Source organism: Tamandua tetradactyla, chromosome 3 (genome assembly GCF_023851605.1).
Source record: "Tamandua tetradactyla isolate mTamTet1 chromosome 3, mTamTet1.pri, whole genome shotgun sequence".
In the NCBI taxonomy this organism is placed as follows: Eukaryota; Metazoa; Chordata; class Mammalia; order Pilosa; family Myrmecophagidae; genus Tamandua; species Tamandua tetradactyla.
The window spans coordinates 121,445,923-121,470,026 of record NC_135329.1 but is presented as its reverse complement, the minus strand read 5'-3'; the positions used below and the strand labels follow the sequence as shown (position 1 = coordinate 121,470,026).

General features: G+C 37.6%; 1 protein-coding gene across 2 annotated transcripts; it reads left to right on the top strand.

Moving 5' to 3' along the window:
- The first annotated feature begins 5,625 nt into the window (after positions 1-5,625).
- Positions 5,626-23,622, top strand: NMI (N-myc and STAT interactor). Of its 2 annotated transcripts, XM_077153793.1 has the most exons (8): positions 5,629-5,773; positions 7,049-7,142; positions 7,869-7,964; positions 9,122-9,284; positions 17,214-17,320; positions 17,412-17,598; positions 19,896-20,002; positions 20,751-23,622. In XM_077153793.1, exons 2-8 carry the CDS (start codon positions 7,062-7,064, stop codon positions 20,931-20,933), a joined length of 924 nt encoding a protein of 307 aa, XP_077009908.1. In that variant the 5' UTR covers positions 5,629-5,773; positions 7,049-7,061; the 3' UTR covers positions 20,934-23,622. The 2 variants fall into 2 exon arrangements, with proteins under 2 accessions (XP_077009909.1, XP_077009908.1); XM_077153794.1 differs by lacking the exon at positions 7,869-7,964 and having other exon boundaries at positions 5,626-5,773.
- Positions 23,623-24,104: the final 482 nt, after the last annotated feature.

The following is a 24,104-nucleotide window of genomic DNA, read 5'->3' as shown; positions in this document are numbered from 1 at the left end:
GCCCCCAGCAGGGAGAGTCTGCCAAAGTTAAAGGTACCACATCATCTTATGCTGGTGGGACCTGCAGTCAGACAAGCACCACATACTGGTCAGGATAAGAAAAACAGAGTCCAGAGACTTCACAGGAAAGTCTTTCAACCTGCTGGGTCTCACCCTTGGGAAAAATCGACGCAGGTGACTCTTTCCTCCTGATAGGAGGCCAGTTTGGTCTGGAAAAATCTGGCTGGGGTCTATAATATCTAAGTAGACCCTCCTAAGTGTGTGTGTGTGTGTGGGAAGGCACCACACAAACAGGGCAAGAAACAAGAAAACAAGAACTGAAAAATTCTCCTCTGTTAAACAAAACTTAAGCTAAAGGTCCAGATAAAGCTGAATGGAATGTCAAAGAACAGATAGACAACAAAATCATCCAGCAAGAAAACCCTAGATAAAAGAAGTGAAAGCAATCTCCAGAATAAACTAATTAAGGTAATTAAATGCCTAGACACCAGCAAAAAATAACAAATCACACAAGGAAAATGGAAGATATGGCCCAGTCAAAGGAACAAACCAACAATTGAAATGACATACAGGAGCTGAAACAATTAATTCAGAATGTACGAACAGACATGGAAAACCTCATCAAAAACCAAATCAATGAATTGAGGGAGGATATAAAGAAGGCAAGGAAAGAACAAAAAGAAGAAACTGAAAGTCTGAAAAAACAAATCACAGAACTTATGGGAATGAAAGATACAGTAGAAGAGATGAAAAAACAATGGAAACCTACAATGGTAGATTTCGAGAGACAGAACATAGGATTTCTGAACTGGAGTATGGAACATCTGAAATCCGACAAGAAACAGAAACTATAGGAAAAAAATGGAAAAACATGAGCAGGGACTCAGGGCATTGAAAGACAATATGAAGTGCATGAATATACATGTTGTGGGTGTCCCAGAAGGAGAAGAGAAGGGAAAAGGAGGAGAAAAACTAATGGAGGAAATTATCGCTGAAAATTTCCCAACTCTTATGAAACACTTAAAATTACAGATCCAAGAAGTGCAGCATACCCCAAACAGAATAGATCCAAATAGACATACTCCAAGATGTTTAATAATCAGAATGTCAGAGGTCAAAGAGAAAGAGAGGATCTTGAAAGCAGCAAGAGAAAAGCAATCCATCACATAAAAGGGAAGCCCAATAAGACTATGCACAGATCTCTCAGCAGAAACCATGGGGGTGAGAAGACAGTGGGATAATATATTTAAATTATTAAAAGAGAAAAACTGCCAACCAAGAATTCTATATCCAGCAAAATTGTCCTTCAAAAATGAGGGAGAAATTAAAACATTTTCCGACAAAAAATCACTGAGGGAATTTGTGACCAAGAGACCAGCTCTGCAAAAAATACTAAAGGGAACACTAGAGACAGATATGAAGACAGAAGAGAGAGGTGTGGAGAAGAGTATAGAAAGGAAGACTACGAGTAAAAGTAAAAAAGAAGGAAAATTAGATATGACATGTAAAATCCAGAAGGCAAAATAGTAGAAGAAAGTACTACCCATGCAGTAATAACACTGAATGTCAATGAATTAAACTCTCCAATCAAAAGACATAGTCTGGCAGAATGGATTAAAAAACAGGACCCATCTATATGCTGTCTCTATTCAAAGGACATGAGGCCAAGGACACAAATGGACATTTACACACCAATGTTTAGGGCAGCATTATTAACAATTACCAAGAGATGGAAACAGCCAAAATGTCCATCAACAGAGAGTTGGCTAAACAAACTGTGACATTTAACATAAGATGGAATAATATGCAGCTGTAAGACAGAATAAAGTTATGAAGTATGTAACAACATGAATGGACCTTAAGGACATTACGCTGAGTGTGATTAGCCAGAAACAAAAGGACAAATACTGTATGGTCTCACTGATAAGAACTGACATTAGTGAATAAACTTGGAATATTTCCTTGGTAACAGAGACCACCAGGAGATAGAAATAGGGTGAGATATTGGGTAATTGGAGCTGAAGGGATACAGATTGTGCAACAGGACTGAATATAAAAACTCAGAAATGGACAGCACAATATTACCTAACTGTAACACAATTATGTTAAAACACTGAATGAAGCTGCATATGAGAATGATAGAGGGAGGAGGGCTGGGGCATAAATGAAATCACAAAGAAAGCTAGACGATAAAGATTGAGATGGTGTAATCTAGGAATGCCTAGAGTGTATAATGATAGTGACTAAATGTACAAATTTAAAAAATGTTTTTGCATGAGGAAGAAGAAAAGAATGTCATTACTGCAGTGTGCTGAAAATAGATGGTACTTAATATTTTAAAATTTCAACTAATGTGTGAGATAAAGCAAAAAATGTTTATTTGGTACAAATCTATACTTTGACTAGTGCATCTCCTAATATAACTTTTGTAGATAGTTGATTGAACACCTTAAGTGCGTGGAACTTTGTATAGGACATGAGATTTTGTTGATTTGTCCAGGTGATGCCCTGATGAATCCCAGAGTGATTTGATCAGTGACTGGAAAAGTATTTGCAAAGTCCCCTTTGGGGAATGGCGAGAACGGGGGAAAACTCAACTTCCCCAAGTTGAATTCTTGATATTCTCACAAGCAGTGTGGACAACCAAAGCTATAGGCTGAGCCCCCAGTCTTGGGGTTTGTTCATATGAAACTTAACCCCACGGGGGATAGGTCAAGCCTACTTAAAATTAAGCCTAAGAGTCACCCCTAAGAGAACCTCTTTGTTGCTCAGCTGTGGCCTCTCTCTCCAGCCAACACAGCAAGCAGACTCACCACCCTCCCCCTGTCTACGTGGGACATGACTACCAGGGGTGTGGATCTTCCTGGCAGCATGGGACATAAATCCCAGAATGAGCTGAGACTCAGCATCAAGGGATTGAGAAAAACTGTAGAATGAGCTGAGACCCAGCATCAAGGGATTGAGAAAACCTTCTCGACCAAAAGGGGGAAGAGTGAAATGAGACAAAGTGTCAATGGCTGAGAGATTCCAAACAGAGTGAGAGGTTATCCTGGAGGTTATTCTTATGCATTAAGTAGATATCACCTTATTATCCAAGATGTAATGGAGAGGCTGGAGGGAACTGCCTGAAAATGTAGAGCTGTGTTCCAGTAGCCATGTTTCTTGAAGATGATTGTATATTGAAATAGCTTTCACAATGTAACTGTGTGATTGTGAAAACCTTGTGTCTGATGCTCCTTTTATCTACTTTGTCAATAGATGAGAGGAACATATGGAATAAAAATAAATAATAAGGGGGAACAAATGTTAACATAGATTTAGTTTGAAATGCTAGTGATCAGTGAAAGGGATCAGTAAGGGGTATGGCCTGTAAATTTTTTTTTTCTGTTTGTTATATTTTTCTGTTGTCTTTTATTTCTTTTTCTGAATTGATGCTAATGTTCTGGGAAATGATCATGATGATGAATATGCAACTATGTGATGATATTGTGAATTGCTGAGTGTATGTGTTGGGAATGTTTGTTTCTTGTAATTTTTTTTAATTAATAAAAAATTAAAAAAAAACATAGCTGTCATTGTTGTGTGTTTTACATGAGATGTCCAAGGCACAGAATGCTTCATCTCAGATGTGACATAATATTTGACACATTTATTGAGTGCATTATATACTTTTATATTAATAACTTTTATATTAGCAGATGGTATAATTTAGTAAAGTATTTCTCAAATAACCCCACAAGAACCTCCTCAGAAGTTTAATATTAATCTGTTCCTTGAAAAAAAGGATTTAGTGGTCAAACTAGATTGATAAATTCTGGGTTGAACAAAATTAAACTTTTTAATGTGTGCTTTAATTTTCTTCTGCAATGCTTCTCAAAAACTGAATAAACTGAAGAGCATTGTGAAAATCCAAATGTGAACCTAATATTCAGCATTTCCCAATCCTATTTGACCACAGAATTCCCTCTTCCCCATGTACTTAGAACATAGCTTGGGGGGGGGGGGCATTTGTTTCATGGTCAAGAGTAGAGCATGATATCAATATTGCCACATATTAATAACTTGATTTGGGATTACCCTTTTTAAGCCTTAGCTACCTTATCTGCAAAATGGGGATAATACCTATATCTCATACAGTTGTTGGCAAAATAAAAAGGTCTATAAAATGCCCAGGAGTTCTATGTAGATGAAGACTTAATAAGATGTCCAGGAGCTGAATATTCATCTTTAGATCCCTAGCACTTTTCACAGTACTTGATTTGAAGCTAAGTTGAATTCAGGTTTTAGCACATGTCTCAGCTTTAGAATGCAGGTATCCAAAAAGGCTTCTCCACTATCTGTACCATTTGGCCTTTGTTCAGTTTCTACCTAACAGGATCTGAGTCAATATTAGCTCATTGGACTGGTGGACTTTCCTGTTCAGACCATGGTTCTGCTGCTTAGTATCTTCTCATTCAAAACAAACAAGAAATAAAAGAAGAAACAAAGTTGAACTAAGTAACCCCTAGAGTTCATGCTCCGTCTAAAATGTCAAGACAAAAGAAAAGTAGTTCTTTTTTCAAGTTGCAACAGATGGAGTTTTGTACATTCTAACTGGGCCCATGAGCACCTCACCACTAACCCAGCCAGCAGTGCCCCCCAGCCCAAGCCTTTTAGAAATTCCACTTTTAAGAAAGTAACAATTGGGAACTGGTTCCATCAACTTTCTTGACATATTCTGCTAATTTGTTGCTTTATATTTTAAACTACTATATAGTGTTATAGAACTCACAGCTTAAGTCATTTTGATACATCCTCCCCCCCCACCACCAAGTACAGCTGTGGGGTGGTTCTTTGTGTAGGATTAAGAAATATTGTAAAGATATCGCAATAAAAACATTTAAAAAGGAACACTGTAATCCTTGAAATAAGCCAGATGTTTTTACTTTCAAAAGAAACATTCACACCTAATGAAGTATTTGTTTACAAGTCTCACAACAGAACAAAAGATTCTAAGAAAACTTTCAAGGGACATGGGCCATAGAAACCAAACTTTCCCAACTTCATAACCCAAGGGATGTTGCAAAAGACGCACAGAAACGCTGATCCTCTGTGCAGGCTGTTAAAATCTGTAGATTAAGGTCATACACACCAATAAATTACGAGAATTACAATTTGTAAGGCACTCTTTATGTACTGTTCATTGACTTTATTTGGTTTCTATCCACTTTCCCAACAATACGCCCCCGTGATACACACACACACAAATGATTTTTAAAAACAAGTCCTAAAATTAGTGTTTCTGGAAATTTCAGGAATAATTTTGGGATAATTACAAAACAAATGAACGATGTTTTAGAAATCAAAAGCGAAATTGGTTACAACTTTTTGTCGTTGTTACTGACACAATCTGAAATCATTGGCAACACCAGGTTTGGCGTTCTCAGTGGTGGTTAGTTTTAAAGAAAACCACCATTTGTGCAGTTTTCTCTACCCTCCCCCCCCCTTCTTTTGTTTAGAGGAACGAAGCGGTTAATCTGAGTGACACCTACTCCGGAATGGCACTTTCGAAGTCCCTAGGCGCGGCCGGACAAGGCAGCGCCAGCAGCCGAAGCCCAGGGGACGCTTCCGCCCTGGTTCCGGGCGACCCGGGCGGGGCCGCCGGGGCTCTCGGCGGGAAGCCGGGCGTGCGCTCCTCCCCGCTCCGGCGCACGTGATTTCCAGGAAGGGCCGGCGCGCTGGGGCCCGGAACGCTGCCTGCTGTGGGGCCGCTGTGCTCTGCGGGCTGACGCGGGTGAGTGGGGGTCCGCTTCCTCCGCCCAGTGAGGCCGCCATCCCTGCCACTAGTAGCCCCGGGAAACAGGCCGAGCGTGGAGCGGAAGGTCGCAGAGGCTGCACGGCGCGGGCGGGGCGCTCGTCCGAGACGAGCCGGGCGGCGGTTCTCCGCCCTTCTGGCCGGGCGGCCCCGGCCCCCTGCGTGCGGGTGGCCGGGGTCGCCGCATGCGACCTAGGCGCCCGGGGGTGCACCAGCCCCGGGCCCACGTTTTCTTCTCTGTGCAGTTCCGACCTCGAGATCCTGCCCCCATAGTTTGCTTTCCTTCATTAAGGAAATCGAAACTGAAAAGGATCTGTTTCCCCCCTATTCTTGCAGTATCTCTGGAAATAGTCCGTAGGACAAGGGATTCCTTAATTTTATATATTAACCGCCATAATCGTATCACAAAATTAGGGAAATAGGTGACTAATGGGTGGTGGTGATTTGCATTGCTGTTTATTCTGTAGGTTAGAAGTCCAACGCCGGTTTCACTCGGCTAACCTAAAAAGTGTGGCTACGGTTCTTTCTGGAGGCTCTTAGGGCTGAATTCGTTCTCTTGTCTTTTTCAGCTTCTAGAGGCTGCCACCTTCTTTGGCTCTCGACTCCCTTCCTCCTTCTTCAAAGGCAGCATCAAGCATAAACAGGATTTCAAAATATCCGCAGCAATTATTATATTCTCAGCAAATATCTGTGCATTATATTGATGATTAGGTCACAGGTGCTATGAATACTACTGTGCTTGTTGCCTAGAGATATTGGAAATAAAGATACAGTTTTTTTTCCCACCTGGTGGAGATGTGTGTGCTAAAACTCCAGATTAAGAAGCCCTATGTAGAGGAAGGGTGTTTTGGAGGCCCTTTTACTCTATTTAACATTTGGGGAGAGCCTGGTCCTAAGTATAATAAGGAGAATTAAATAATTCAGACAAAACCTTTAAAAAAAGTCAAGAAGATTAAAGTGGTCATTTTTTCAAATGAGCACCAAATGATTGGGAGATACACCACAAAGGAACATTCATAGCCATTATTTTCTGTATATTATTGTGTTGAAAAGTAAAGGATTTTTAGAATTCATATTTATGCATGTGAAAGTTATTTAAAATATACATTTTGTTTCAATATAAGCCATATGATATAAAGACTTTGATAAGAAAAAAGATGCAGCAAAGGAGAGGTTTCCTTCATAAAAGGAAAAAAGTTATTCTTTCTTCTTGAATGTGTGTACATATACAACTTTAATATTTCTTTTTTATAGTAATTAGGGAATCATGGAAGTGGATGAAGAGTCCCAAAGACGATTTTTAAAGGAACTTTGGTCAGAGCAATTTACAAAATGTGAAGAAAATAAGGTAAAAAGTAATATTGTTGGATATTATTAAAATTTATATCTAGTAGTTTTTCAGTGAGGCATGTTCAAATGTGCCTCTTGTTCATTACTGTCTTGAATTTGGAAGGATGTTAGATTTTTCAAAACTCTTTCACTTCCAATAGTTATATTCTCATTCTCTTATTTCTTTGATTTGCACCTGGAAGTTAAGAGTTTGCATGATCTGGTCAGGCCCCAAGAGGGAATGGAGGCCCTGGTAGCTTAAAGTGGCTTCATGCCTGCAATCTGGAGGCAGCTGTTTTCTAGGTTCTATGGAAATCTTGGCTAATTAAAAAAACAACCAAAGAGCTGCCTCAATATAGTAGCCTGTGTTCTCAATTAAGTCATATAATAGTCACAAATAGCTAGGAAAGGTGCTGAGAGAATACTGAACTACGATACAGAAGAACTGGATCTCAATCCTTGCTCCACTATTAAAATTTCTGTGATTTTGGTCAAGTATGAGAAGTGGTTTTCTTGTTCATATAATGGGGATAATAATACTTGGCCATGTTAGGAGAATCAACAGGTGATGATATAAAACTTTCACAAAGGTATTATTCACATGATCATATTTATTCTGTCATGTTTACTGCCTTCCTTTGATTTATTTCAGACATGGAGTGAGAGAAATTTTGCTTCTTTCAGTTATTTAGAAAAAATGAGTTCAGGGATGTTTACTTTTCTGGTACCATTTGATATTTTTTAGGGATTAATTAGTAAAATTGAGAAGGAAAATATTCAGCTAAAGGAGGAGATCCAAGAGCTTGAAGTTAAGTTACAAGAGGGCACCAGAGGCTTCCAGGTACTTCTTTAATTATTTTATGTATCACATTTTTAATGGACACCACTTTTTAGAAAAGACAACTTAATTATACAGAATTCACTTTAAAAATATTATGCTTTTATTTATGGCACCATTATTGGTAATAGTTCCAAATTGAAAGCCTGTTGTCCGTCCAAAGTAGAATGATTTAATAAATTGGAGAATAGTCATACAATGGTAGAATACTACACAACAGTGAGAACAAACAAACTATAATGACATACCACACATGGATGAATCTCAGAAACACAATGTTGAGCAAAAAAAGACAGACCTAAAGGGGACAAACCATGTACTTCCATTTAAATAAAGCCCAAAAGCAGGATGTTAGAAACTAGGATAATGGTCAGTCTTGGAGGTTGGAAGGAACTAGAAGGAAATGAGGGGTTTCTAGGTATTTGTCATCTTTTGTTTCTTGATCTGGTGCTAGTCTGAAGTTTTGGGTGATGAAAAATATTTAGTAAGGGAAAGCAGTGATGGTTCCACACTATTGTAAAATAACTAATGCCACTGAATTGTACATTTAAAAAATTAAAGTGGCAAATTTTGTGTTGTATAGATATTACCACAATTTAAAAATAAGTAATGGGCAGGTGTTGGGGAAGGGAGAATTTAAATATGATAAATTTTAAATAATGTAATTCAGGAATCCTCCTTTTCAGATTAAATTATCTGTGTTTGCTATCAGAATAACCTTAACACATACCTGACTCTAGATTTTATACTTTTTCGCAGTGAGATTAAACATACTGTCAGATGACTTGTTTGTGAAATAGCCAGTTATTGGCACAGTTGTTTTTTTTAAAAGATATTCATCTGCATGAGTTATGTAGGCTTTGGAATCAAATACCATATAGCATTGATCAGTTTAAACACTGATTAGAAAAAGTGAGAGACTTTTATACTTAAAATTTCATCTTTGAAATACTGTTAAAGGATCAGTATTTGATTACATGACTGAGTAGTCTTACTTGGGAAGAAGCAGTTGTTAATATTAGGTAACAGCACATTTGATATTCTGTGGGGTTCTATAATCAATGGAGAATGAATTGTTGGATGATCAAATTACATTATCATTAGAAGGATTTAAATTATTTCTTGTCTTAATTTTAATCAAACATTTCTGTTTGAATCAGATTAAAGAGGATATTACTGAAACAAAGCTGAAATTTGCATCTGTAGAGAATCCTGAGAATGATAGCCGTGTTTTAAATATTTCCTGTTCATTTCAAGTGAGCTCTCAGATTCCTTATGAGCTACAAAAAGGACAAGCACTTATCACCTTTGAAAAAGAAGAAGGTATGACTAATGTTTAAAAATATGACCATGTTATATTTAGAAAGTCCTTGGGCTTTCAAAGTACTTTTGCAGATATTTCCAATTTCTTTATACTTTACTCACTACTCCCAAATAATAATGATAATACTGATGATGATGGGATGGCGACGATGATGATAGTAATAATGTCCTAGGATAGCAGAGCTCTATGCAGTTTTCAGTGTTTTCACAAATGCTTCATTTTGAGCTCACATCACTCTATGAAAGTGAAAGGATAGAGAGTTGTGGTTATTTGCATTTTATAGTCATGATAAAACAGATCCTCAGGATGTTTAGGGATTTTCCTAAGCATACATGAATAGTAAATAGAAAGAGCCTAGGAGTCAGAGGCTAGGGATAGGGCCTAAAGTTTGCTAAGTTCTTCATGGTGTAGGGCCTTGTTCAGAACTGAAAGATCTGGCCTTGGGTGCCAGCTCTGTCCCTTCCTAGGAGTGTGATTTGGGGTGAGTTATTTAACCACACTCTAATCTCAAATTTTTACAATAGGTACTGTGGTAGATCTTACCTCATAGGGCTGCTTTGAGTATGAAATGAGGAAATGTTTATAAAATACTTAGCACTGAGTTTGACATAATAAACACTTAATAAATGTTAGCTGTTATTATTGCTGCATGTTGAGAATTTCCAAGATAAGGAAAGAGAAGGTTAAAGAAGATAGGTAACTTGCTCAAGGTCCACACAGTTAATGCTAAGAGCTGAGCGCCAGATCCTGAGTGCTTATGCACTTCTTACTGGACCAGAATTCCTCTGGACCTTCATTCTTAGATTTGCCAAGTTATGAGGTGGGACCAGATAGCCTTCATCAGCCTTTCTAGTGCTCACATTCTGAGAATCTATGATTCTAACCCATGTCCTGGTGGTAGGTTGAATCATGTTGCCCAAAAAAACCTGTTCCAGTCCTCACACCCAGTCCTGTGGATGTGGACTCATTTGTAAATGGAACCTTCAAAGATCCTATTTAGATGAGCCCAACTGAAGCAGGATGGGCCTTAATCCCATATGACTGGAAGCCTTATAAGCAAAGGAAATTTGGATATGGAATTTCACACTGCAGGAGAAGACAGAAAGAAACAGATTGCCATATGACAGAGCAGAGATTGACTGCCAGCAAGCTACCTCTAGAATGCTACAAACTTCAGAGGAGGCATGACCTGCTGATACCTTCATTTTGAACTTCTAGCCTCCAAACTGTGAGGCAATAAATTCCTGTTTAAGCCAACAAGTTTGTGGCATTTTGTTATAACAGCCCTGGAAAACTAAGACATCTCCTGACATTTCGTCTACCACTATAGCCTGAAAATAAGTATTAAAAAGAGAGGAGGGTGGGCTGGGGTGGCTAGGGTGGGCCACAGTGGCTCAGCAGGCAGAGTTCTTGCCTACCATGCTGGAGACTTGGGTTTGATTCCTGGTACCTGCCCATGAAAAAAAAAAAAGAGGCAGAGAACTTCCAGAAAGATGGTGGAGTAGAGAACTCCAGGACTTGGGCTGTCCTCCAGGGCAGTTAGTAAACATCCAGGAGCTATCTTGACACAACTGTTCTGGGGTTCTGGAAGCCAAGAAAAACACTGTACAATACCCAGGGAAGAACAGTTCTTTGCCAGAGGTTAAGCTGATGCCCATCCCCAACTGCAGTGACAGGCTGCCCAGGGAGCCAGTATCTGCCTGGAAATAAAAGTCCTCTTCCCCAAGAATGGGGGTGGGGGTGGGTGGGTGGTGGGGGAGAACATGGCTAAGCACCAATCACAGTTTTTGGTTACCAAATTCAGACTGGGTCCTGGCTCTGAGCTACAGTTTCAGCCTGCCCTGGACAAGGGCAGCTGGCTTTAAAATTATACAGAGCACGTTCTTTGATCGTAATGGAATGAAGCTGGAACTCAATAACAGGTGGAGAACTGGAGAACTCACAAATATATGGAAGTTAAACAACACACTTAATTAGTGGGTCAAAGAAGAAATTGCAAGAGAAATTAGTAAATATCTCAAGACAAATGAAAATGAGACTACAGTGTATCAAAGCTTAAGGGATGTAGTGAGGGTAGTGGTGAGAGGAAATTTTATAGCCCTAAATGCCTACATTGAAAAAGAAGAAAGAGCTACTTATTACAGATGTAACTGCACATCTTAAGGAGCCAAAAAAAAAAAAAAAAAAAAAAAATAGCAAACTAGACCCAAAGCAAGCAGAAGAAAAGAAATAGTAAAAATGAGAGCTGAAATAAATGAAATTGGGAACAAAACAAAAGAATTAACAAAAGCAAAAATTGGTTAGTTAAAAAGATTAATAAAATTGACAAATGCTTAGCTAGACTGACAAAAAACAAAAGAATTAAATACTAGGAATATATTTAACCAAGAATATTAAGAACCTATACCTAGGAAGCTATAAAGCCTTGTTAAAAGAGAAAAAGAAAACCTAAATAAATGGAAGGTCATTCTGTGTGTGTGGATAAATATCATTATGATGTCAGTTCTACCCAAAATGATTTACAGATTCAATACAATTCCAGTAAAAATTCCAACAACCTCCTTTGCAGAAATGGAAAAGCCAGTTATCAAATTTATTAAAAAGGGTAAGTGGTCCTGAATAGCCAGAAACATCTTGAAAAATAAAAAAGAAGTTGGAGGACTCACACTTCCTGACTTTAAAGCATGTTAAAAAACTGCAGTGATCAAAACAGCATAACCCTGGCATCGAATTGAGAGTTCAGAGATAGATCCTCACATCTATGATCAGTTTATTTTTTCATGTGTCCCCCTACAGATAAGTATATCTGTATCTATACATACACTCGCACAGGGGCAGATATGTGATATGTATATCATAGCGAATTTGTTCAGAATGCTTTTTTTTTTTTTGGTGAAGATGGTGAATGAGCTGGGAATGGAACCTGGGTCTCTCATTTGGCACCTGGGAATTCTACCATTGAGTTACCCATGCACCCTATCAATTGATTTTTGACAAGGCTGCCAAGTCCACTCCCATAAATGGTGTGAGAACTGGATATCCATATTCAAAAGAATGAAAGAGGACCCCCTATCTCATACTATATATAAAAATTAACTCAAAATGGATCAGAAACCTAAATATAAGAGCCAGGACCATAAAACTCCTAGAAGAAAATGCATGGAAGCTTTTCCAGGACCTTGCGGTAGGCTATGGTTTCTTAAGCTTTACACCCAAGAAACACAAATGAAAGAAAAAAAATTGATAAATTGGATAGCCTCAAAGTCAGACTTTTGTGTATCAAAAAACTTTGTCAAGAAGGTGAAGAGATAGCTTACTCATGCGGAGAAAATATTTGGAAATCACATATTCAATATGGGTTTAATGTCCAAAATATATAAAGAAGTCCTACAACTCACAAGTAAAAAGACATACTACATAGTGTAAAAATGGGCAAAAAGACTTGAATAGACATTTCTCCAAAGAGGAAATACAAATGGCTAAAAATTACCTGAAAAGATGCTCAACATCAATAGCTATTGGGGAAATGCAACTCAAAATCACAATGAGCTATCATTTCACACCTACTAGAATGACCACTATTAAAAAACCAAATAATTATAAGTGTTGAAGAGGATGTGGAGAAATCTACTGTTGTGGAAGATCGTTTACCAGTTCCTCAAGAAGCTAAGCATAGAATTATCATATGATCTGGCAGTCCCACTGCTAGGTTTATACCCAGAACAACTGAAAGCAGGGACTCAAACAGATATTTGCACACTGATGTTCATAGCGTCAATATTCACAATTGCTAAAAGATAGAAGCAACCCAAGTGTCAATCAGCTGATTAATGGTTAAACAATATGTAGTGTCTACATACAATGTTATATTACAACTGTAAGGAGGAATGAAGTCCTAGTACATGCAACAACATCAGTGAACCTTGAGGACATTTTCCATGTCTGTTCATATATTCTGAATTAAATGTTTCAGCTCCTGTATGTCATTTGAATTGTTGATTTGTTCCTTTGACTGGGCCATATCTTCAATTTTCCTAGTGTGATTCATTATTTTTTGCTGGTGTCTAAGCATTTAATTACCTTAATTCATTTATTCTGGAGATTGCTTGCACTTCTTTTACCTAGGGTTTTCTTGCTAGATGAATTTGTTGTCTATCTGTTCTTTGACATTCAATTCAGCTTTATCTGGACCTCTAGCTTAAGTTTTGTTTAACAGAGGAGAATTTTTCAGTTCTTGTTTTCTTGTTTCTTGCCCTGCTTGTATGGTGCCTTTTCCCCCCACACTTAGGAGGGTCTACTTAGGTATTATAGACCACAGCCAGATTTTCTCAGACCAAACTGGCCTCCAATCAGGAAGAAAGAGTCAACTGCATCGGTTTTCCCCGAGGGTGAGACCCAGCAAGTTGAAAGACTTTCCTGTGAAGTCTCTGGACTCTGTTTTTCTTATCCTGCCCAGTTTGTGGTGCTTGTCTGCCTGCAGGTCCCACCAGCATAAGATGATGCGGTACCTTTAACTTTGGTTGGGGGCCTGGTGGAGACAGAGGAGAGGTTGTAGGCTGGTTTTAATGGCTTCAAATTACCAAGCCCTGGTGTCTGAATTCCTTGAGAGAAGGGTTCCACCTGAGTTGGGCTTCACCCGTCCCCTAGGGAAGGCACCGGGGCAAAAATGAGCGAACTCTGCTTTGACCAGGTTCACCTGAGCTGGGGCCCATTTTTAGTGGTCAGAATTTGTTAATTAATTCCACAATTGGTATTTGGTTGGGCTCAGCCCCTGCTGGTGTTAAAGTCTCTTTCCTTTCCCCTCTGGGAAGCGGCCTGTGAGGGAGGGGCGCCAGCCGCTGCGGTTTGGGGAACTCACAGTTCTGGGGGGCTCACAGCTGGTCCAGCTGGTCCAGATTGGGGTATGCTGTGTGTCCGGTCACTGATGCGGCCCCTGGAGCTGTTCTGTACTGTTTCTGGTTATCTAGTAGTTGTTCTGGAGGGAGAACTGAAATGCGCACATTGTTAATCCGCCATGTTGGCCTGGAAGTTCTTGAGGACATTTTGTTGAGTGAAATAAGCAGACACAAAAGGACTAATATTGTATGATTTCACTGCTATGAACGGATTATAATTGGCAAATTCATGGAGTTAGTATCTAGAATATAGGTTCCAGGAGCTAGATTGGTTTTGGGGAATGGGGAGTTGACGCTTAAGTTGATACTGATTTTCTAAATAGGTTGATGGTAAAGGTTTGGAAATGGACAGTGGTAAATGATAAGGACATTATTGTGAGTGTAGTTAACAGTGCTGAACTATATAGGAGAGCATGGCTAAAAGGGGAGACTTTAGGGTCTATGTTACTAGAATAAAAATCGAATGAATAACCATAGGATTGTACAACATAATGAATCCTATTATAGACAAAGGAGTATAGTTGATGGTACAAATGTAAGAATGTTCTTTCATGCATTATAACAAATATATAACGCTAATGCAAGATGTTAGGGCGTATATGAGAAAAAATATAAATCTAATGCAAACTATGGATGATAATAACACTATTTTAATTTTTTTCATCAATTGTAACAGATTATCTAATGTTAAAAAAAAAGTACAGTTATAAATAAGTGCTATCAACAGTTGTAAACTATTCCTCACCAGTCCAAGGTGCTATTGGTAGGGTGCGGTATGGGGATCCTGTATTTTATGCAGAATTGCTCTGTAAACCCACAACTTCTTTAATAAAATTTTTTTTTAAAAAGGGAGAGAGGCATTCCTGTAGGTCATTCTGTGCATGTACAAGGCGTTCATCCCCGGTGTGTTTTTGTTCACCCCAAGGTCCACCCCTGCAGCAGAGGGTGGAGGTAGGAGGCCACGTGCTGTGTTGGCAGTTGGCAGTAGTGATTGGGATACAACTGAAAGACGTGAGTGAGTATGCATGTGGGAGGGATTCTGCACAGGAATTACCTGGGAATGTTGGGAGTGTGCTTTTCTTCAGAAAAAGCTGCGTCACTTGTTCCACCCTTGGCATAATTATGAGGTCCCCTACTCCTATCACAACTTTAGATTTAAGCACAATTAAGCAAGAATTGGCTCTTGACAGTGTCACAAAGGTTGAAACAAAAGAGGTCTCTCTCATTCTCCACTGTGTTAGATCAGCAGCTGTTGGCGTATTTTGGGAGGAGTAGGAGGGAAAGAGCATCATCACAGTATTGCTTCATTTATATTTTCTGTTATTGTTGTATGTTTTCATTAGCAAAAACAAAAATCATTTTCCAAGTTACAGAGTCATATTGTGGTACAGTGAGTCTGAGTTTCCAGACGACAACGCCCTGCCTCCTAGCCTTGTTTCTTCCTCCAGCTGTGCTATCTGGTTGTCATAAACACATGTGAGGTTTATAAGACAGGGAATGAGCATCTTTTATCTTTATGACAAATTAGAGTGAGCCCCAAATATTAGCAGGTGAAATTTATGAACTCTTATGCCATATAATTAAAAATAACCATACACACATACTTAATTAAACTGAATTATAGTTGGTATTTGCAGTTCTAATGGTTTTTGGCTGATTGTATTACTGAGCCTTTACAAGGATAAATTGGACCTGATTGCTTTTGATTGATATATCAGGGCTCTCACCTTTTTAAAGAGTTACCTCAGGAGCATTTTAGTAACAGTAGAATTCCTCATTAAATATGGCAAAACGAAACAAACAAAACACTCCCAAACCTTACTTTTATGATATTCAAGCCTGTGTGTTTTTCAAAAAAATATTTTTGTTGATAAATCTTCACTCATATCCATTCCGTACTTGGTGCACGTCAGTGGCTCACAGTGTTGTCACATGGTTGTGTGTGTTCGTCACCATGATAATTTTTAGAACATTTTCATCATTCCAGAAAAAGAAATAAAAAAAAAAGAAAAAACTCATACGTATCATACACCTTACCCCTCCTTCTTATTGACCACTGGTATTTCCATCTACCCAATTTATTTTTATTTTGTCCCCCCCATTATTTAGTTTTTATCCATGTTTTTTTTTTTTACTCATCTGTCCATACCCTGGATAAAAGGGGCAGCACACATAAGGTTTTCACAATCACAGTCACATTGTAAACATTATATCTTTATACAATTTTCTTCAAGAATCAAAACTTCTGGAACACAGCTCAGCAGTTTCAGGTACTTCCCTCCAGCCACTCCAGAACACCATAAACTGAAAAGGGATATCTGTATAATGCATAAGAACAGCCTCCAGGATAACCCTCAACTCTGAAATCTCTCAGCTACTGAAATTAATTTTGTCTCATTTCTCTCCTCCCCCTTTTGGTCAAGAAGGCTTTCTCAATCCCTCAATGCCAGGTCCCGGCTCCTCCCAGGAGTTCTGCCCCACACTGCCAGGCGGATGCCTATGTGGTTTTTAATATGTAATCCCTGGGAAGAGAGAGGTAAAAATGAATACATACTTATGCTGCTTGATGCATATTAAGAGGAGTGACAAATGGTAAAGTTAAATATAATCGAGTTTAACTGTAAGAATGACACTGACCCACAAACGTTTTCCCAACGTATTCACGATGGAAAAATTTCTCATTGTGCTTTGGTGAACTAGAGGTATTCTCTGGTAACACTCTCTACAGTGAAAAGGAAGAACGTGTGGCTGGAGTGAGATAACATGAATTTCTGAAGCACTATAAAGCTTATCTCTTAAGAAATGAATCTAGAACTTGATGAGAATTTCTACACTATGATTTTTGTTGATATATTTTGACATTATATTCTACTCTGGTAGCAAGACTTATCATGTGGAAATTCTAAGAAAATTTAAAAAATTAGATCCTTTACCTTTAAAAAAATTAAGATATATTTGATAATTTATCTTCAAATCAGAAGCATAAAAGATCCTTGAAATATTGTAAATTAATACTTTTCAAATTATTTTCAGTTGCTCAAAATGTGATAAGAAAAGGGAAACATTGTGTGGAGATAGAGAATGAAGATGTGGAGATTGTGGCCAAGCCAGTTCCATTAAATTCCGGAGTCAGATTCCAGGTAACAGTGCTTAAGTTTTTTTACAATTCAGTTAAATGTAGGCACTTTTACTTTGATCATCTGTATTTCAAAATATGAAATTATTTTCCAGGTTCATCTAGAAGTTTCTAAAATGAAGGTTAGAGTTAATGAAATTCCTGATGAATTACCTGAAGATCAGATGAGAGACAAGCTAGAACTGAGTTTCTCTAAGTCCCGAAATGGAGGTGGAGAGGTGGAAAACGTGGAATATGATAAGCTGGCACGGAGTGCTGTCATCACATTTGTGGAACTTGGAGGTACTCGTATGTTTAGAAAGTTTACAAGTACCATGCCACTCCAATTATGAGCTGCCATTTCTGAACGTATCCCTATTCTACTTTGATTTGAAATTTATAAAACAGAATATTAATTGGGGATTTTCAAAACCCTTTGAAATGGTAGAGCCTTGAAAAGGATTTCATGAATGCTATTAGAATATAACATTACTACAAATGACAAATATAGTAAATTCTTATCACGTGTTAGACACAGTGCTCACTGTTCTGTCCTTATTATCTACTCCAGTCCTCAGTACAACTCAGGATTGAGGAACCGAGGTCGAAGGAGGATAAGTAGCTCACCCAAGATCAGCAGGTGGGTGGGTAGCAGAGCCCAAAACGTGCACTCGGGTCCCCATTACAAGCCCCACTTGCTTCTGACCATTCTCTGCCTTTACAAGAGAGTGGTAGGTCGGTAATTGTACCCAATTTGTACTATTTTAAAATTTTCAAATAGAAGCATTTGTAAATTTTAATAAGTGACTGGGGAATTTGGTAGTTTATTCAGTATGGATTTTAAATTATATCCTGGATTTGAAAAGTACCACATTATCTAGTCTGTTGTATGCTATTGGATTTCTTTGGAAGCTCATATACCTTTATAACAATCAGAAACAATATAAATCCAGTTACATAATAGGTAAATATTTGCACAGAAATAGGCTATTAAAAAATATATATAAAATGGTGCTTCCAGGTTGAAATTGATTTTTACCAAATCATCTTGGGGAGGTGTACATTCTTATGATTAAAAAGAGAAGATTCTATTTTTTACAATCTTTTGCTTTTGTTAATATGTTTAAGTGATTCGCAATATAAAAACCTCTTGTCCAGATAATATAGTTCTTAGAATTTCTCCTGGATTTACACCTATAATAGATATCCAACTATACAATTAAAAAATAAGGACTGATTACATTTTTTTCATTACAAAGTAATACATGCTTTTTAAAAGAAAATAAAAATAATACAGAAGATTATAAACTTAGTCATGAGTGAAACGTTTCCTCAAACCTCTCTTTCTCCTACTGTGTAGTTAGTTATGGTTAGTTAAGTGTCTTTCCAGACCTTTCTCTGGACACATACAAGCATATCAATATGTGTTTTTGACCCTGTGGATGATATTTAGGGCTTCCAGGCAGGGTGTGTTAGAATTAGAGAGCCACGAAAGGAAAAGCCCCTCTGGAGTAACTAGAAATGGACAGCCTCCATAGTTGAGGTCCAGGTTTTAATTTTCCAAATTCACATATTCAGTTTCTCTGATGTTTGTTAGTCTATCTTTGTATTTTAAAAATCTGTAAGAGATTTATTTATAAAGTAGAATGTAATTTAAATTCCTACTGTGAGAGTTAATTCTGGTGTGGGAAACTATGCTGTTTTCCCATCTGCAGAACATCTTCCTAGAATAAAATTTTGTCCAGTCTGAAGGCTGTAATAATATGTCACACTTGGCCCTTGTGCCAGGCACTTCCCAAGCTATGTGTCACTGACTTGTCCTAAAAGCCTATGAGCTAGGTGCTATTATGATGCGCATTTTGCATGAAAGGAAACTGAGGCTTCAAGGAGTTAAGCAACATATCCAAAACCCCATGGCTAATAAGTACCACAGCCAGACATAAATTGTTGTTTCAAGGTGGACTGGTGAGGAGTCAGAAATACAACTGCGTGGATATTCTCTCAAGGACTGTGACCATTCAACTTTACACAATCTTGACATACTACCTTTCTCCATTCCTAGTGATATTTCTGTTAAAATATGAATTAGACTATTCTTTGTCGTAGATAAAGACTGATGAAAACCTTCACTTTTTAGATGAAATTCAAACCCCACCCCCCTTTGGTTAACATCATTATTGCAGATATATCAGCTACAGTACAACTTAGCAATTTACAATTTTTTACATCATTATATTCTGGTCATTTTTACTTCCTGAGAAATGGGAAACACTATAGTCTTCTTAGAATAGGTAGGTTACTTATTACAGGTGGTTTTTGTGTTTTATATAACGTAATAAAGTCTGTTTGAGGACATTGTAGTCTTCTATCCCTTGATTGGTTGCAGTGGATAGTTCAGGGCAAAAGGGACTATTTTAGCTTAATTATTGTTTGGTCTTATGCATGTCACAGTTATGTGCTGTGAAGTGGCCTGTAGAATTTTTTTAAAAATTACTCATTCAATTCAGTGTTGACGGTAATGTTGTTCTATTCAAAAGAAGTTTAACTTTGGTTACTGCTTATGCTATAAAAAAAAGAAAATGTTTTGAATTTACTTGTAGTTGCTGACCAGATTTTGAAAAAGAGAGACTATCCTCTTTATACAAATCGAAATTGCCATAGAGTTATTATTTCTCCATACATGGAAGCACACTTGGAAAAGTATCAGGTAAAGTCATCCTTTCCTTTCATTTTGGGAACTCACTGTCCATCTCCACTCCCCCCCATCCCCCCCAAAATAAAGAAAAAGTTATGGGTCTGTTTCTATTTGAATCGTATTAGTGAGGGATATGACAGTACGGTAGTTTCTTCACTTTGTTTCTGCTTAGTGCAGTTTTTCTTTCTTTAAGAGAATTTTTATGCAAAGGTGTATGTTATTTATTATAATTTTTTAACTGAAATTACTGAGATAATGGCACAATATTTTTGTAAATGAAGGCATGGCTATATTTCTTTCATGTTTCTACTACCATTTGGCATTAGAAATTATTCTTCCTTCTCTTTTTCTCTGAACTCATTATCCCCAAACCTGTCCCTCTTTTCTGTTCCTGCTCAGTTATTAAATGGTATCACCATCTAGCTAGTTCTACCTGAAAGCTCAAACTCACGCTTAACTCTTCTTTCACTTCAACTTTTATTTGGTCTCCATTCTCGTCAGTTCCACTTCTGACTTCTCTTCTAATTGGTCTTTCCTCCTGCAATGCTGCCCTCCTTCTCTTCTCCAGAAGGTTACCAGGGTTATCTCTCTTGAGACTCAGATCTTAAGAGACATTTTCCTGCTTAAAATCTTTCTGAGGCCCTCTGTCTCTACCAATATAATGCCTGAAATATGTAACCGAGTTTTTTAATACAAAGTCATGTGATTCAAAACTCTTGATGGTTTTTCTATTTATCTTTTATCCCCCCCCCCCCCTTAGGTGTTTGCAGGAGTATCTCAGAGGACTGTACTTCTGACTGGATTTAAGGGCCTTCATGTGGATGAAGAAACCTTAGAGGATTTAATTATCATCCACTTTCAACGGGTGAAGAATGGAGGTGGGGAGGTAGAGGTGGTCAAGTGTTCTTTAAGTAAGCCTCAAATAGCATATTTTGAAGAATAGACTGATGGAATCATGTGAAAATTATGGTTTCCAGACCTAAATTACTGTAAATGTTTGGCAAAAAATAGCTATGATTTTCCTTAAAGAAATGAAAACCTTAATTCTCTGGTGTTCATTTATTTTTAGATAAAAAATGTATTTCTGTGTTTATTCTTTTTTGTTTCAAAAGAAACATAGTTTACTTGCACAATCAATGCATTGCATTAAAAACAGTTTTAATCATAAATTATATGGATTGGCTCCACAGCTGCTGAAATCAACTGTAAGTGCCACAGATGTCCCCCACCCACGTTGGCTTATTCTGTCACAGCCATGTGGGCCAGTGCTGCTCTGGACTCACACCCACCCATAAGCAGTCTTGACGCTTTTAACATTTTCCAAAAGAAATGCAGTTACATTCAGCACTTTGTGATTTCTGTAGACATTACTGAAGATGAGATGACTTCAAGAGGGATCATTTCCCCCCTTGCATAACATTCTATTTCACAGCTCCAAAGTGTTTCTCAGAGCCAAGTATGGTCTTTTTCTTGAACTTTTCTCCACCCAGACTTGCCAGATGTCTCCCGATTGCTTCAAAGCCATCTCCTTTCCAAAGAAAAATTGTAAATACCAGCATTTTCTTTCTTTTATACTTACAATGGAAAGAATTCTTTTAAGGGGTTGAAAACGTTGAAATAGAGAGGTTAAGGCCAAGTCAGTAATTAATGATGTATAACATCATGCTTGATGTTGGGGAATGCCAGAAGAGAAAAACACAGTACCTGCCCTCTAGGGTCTTAAACTTAAGCTGGAGAGAGGAACGGTGTATTAGCATCCTATTGTTTTTAACTTGAAACCTTGTTAAATGATAAAAGTAAAGGCTCCTCCTATTCAGAGAAGATAAAATCCTTTTTGGTAAAGAACATTTGCACAACTTTTGTCATAATACAGGATGTTTCTTGAAGAGCCAAGCAGCAGAATTAAATTCCTGTTAAAATGCTGGCAGAAATTAGATGCTTTTAGAAAAGCTTCCAAACCTAGTTATCCAATGCTGCCTGCCATCTGAAGCAAGCAGAGCGAAGGGTTAAGAAAAGCCATGATTTTGCTTCTGAAATTTTATTGGTTGGTTTCATAGTTGTTATACTATCATAAGAAACATTCATCATTCTCACATTTCTCCTCGGGGTGGGAGATGGTGCCTAAAAACTAGATTATTTGTAATAAATCTTCACAGTCACTGTGTGTGTGTGTGTGTGTGTGTGTGTGTGTGTGTGTGTGTGTATACAAATAATGTACACATATACATAATATATACACATGTAATATATGTACATATACAGACACATATAATGCATATACATATATATTAAAAGCTCTCATTGTGCCAACTGTTCTTTGGAAATAGTTAAGTCTATTTAAAGCTCTCAGAAAGATTAAGAAGATATTTCAGAGAACCTTATTTAGTTATCTTTTGTGTAGTCTCACTAACACTGACAGTATTTCTTGTGGTCCATGGCAGACTTCCAGTCAGAAAGAATTTTGTCCTAATATTTAGGACAACATTTGAAGTCGTCACTTTTATTTCTTTTTTGGGGGGGGGGTGCTTCTTCAGAAAGTAAAATTGACAATTTCTATATTTTCACAGTGTTTTTTGATAGCTGTTACCTTAGAAAATTTTACTTTTCCTTTGGATTCCTTTTATTATTCCACCTATTTAAGATTTGACTGGATCTCAGAAATCATGCATTGGCACTCCCGATTATTTCTGGGGTTTTAGAGATTTTATGGGAAGAAGATCATTTTTGAAAACCTAACAAAAGATAATGTAAAATGTTTAATATGTTGGATATTAAGTTAGGAAATCTTAAAGTATGTGTGCAGGATGAGATAACTCCAATTAATATGTGAAAAGATACTGACAATATGGAGGGGGTGAGGGGAAGGTAGAGAGTTTGTCAAAGTGAAATAAAATAAAGGACAAATATTATATGATTAACATTTCTACAAATACCTAAAAATATATAGAGGTCAAGAAAGATAGCTATGTGGAATAACAAGTTCCTCTTTCTGTTTGTTGATTTAAGTCAGGATGGGCTAGGTTATGTTGTGGTAACAAACACAAACTTAACAAAATAAAGGTTAATTCTCACTCATGCTCCATGTTTGGCGCATTGTTAGAGCGACTGTGTTCATTATCATCACTGAGCTTCCAAAATCATTGAGGGAGACACAATGGTTCATTTTGTTTGTTTGTTTGTTTGTTTGTTTTTTATTACATGGGCAGGCACTGGGAATCGAACCCGGGTCCTCTGGCATCACAGGCAAGCATTCTTGCCTGTTGAGCCACTGTAGCCCGCCCACAATGGTTCGTTTTATGCGTCAACTTGGCTAGACTGTAGTAACCAGTTATTCTTTCAAACATTAATCCAGGTGTTGCTATGAAAGTATTTAGTCGATGTGGTTAATATCTACAGTGCGTTGACTTTACGTAAAGAAGATTGTCTTTGCTAATGTTGGTGGGCCTCCTCCAATCAGAGCAAAAAAAATGTTAAAAAAATCTCTCTCTCTGACTATAGTATGTCATGAGAATAAAATTGGGAGACAATTGAAACAGGGGTACTGTGAAAGTAATTAATACCACTGACTTGTATCCTTGAAGTGGAAATTTTATGTTGTATGGTTACCACAATAAAATTTTTTTTCCCTTGTACTTAACTTTTTATTTTTTAGAGCTGTTTTAGGTTTATGGAAGAATCTTACAGAAAGTACAGAGTTCCCATATACCTCTTCCACAGTTTACCCTGTTATTAACATTTTGCCTTAATGTGGTACATTTTTTAAACTGATGAGGTAATAGCACGATAAATATTTTTTTTATAGATTGACAGGACATCATTTTGTAGGCTAAATAGAAAACATAAAAATATCTGGAAAAAATATTACAATCTTTCTATACTGTCTTTGGAACCAGTACATAAATATCATTAAAAAAATTAAACAACACTTAGGGTGTAAATTAAATCCTCTTCATCCCAACTTCAATTTCAGTCTCAAGAAATAACCGTTGGGGCGGGCCACGGTGGCTCAGCAGTCAGAGTTCCTGCCTGCCATGCCGGAGACCCAGGTTCGATTTCCAGTACCTGCCCATGCCAAAAAATAAAAGAGCTGTTGTTAAGTTTCTTTCAATATATT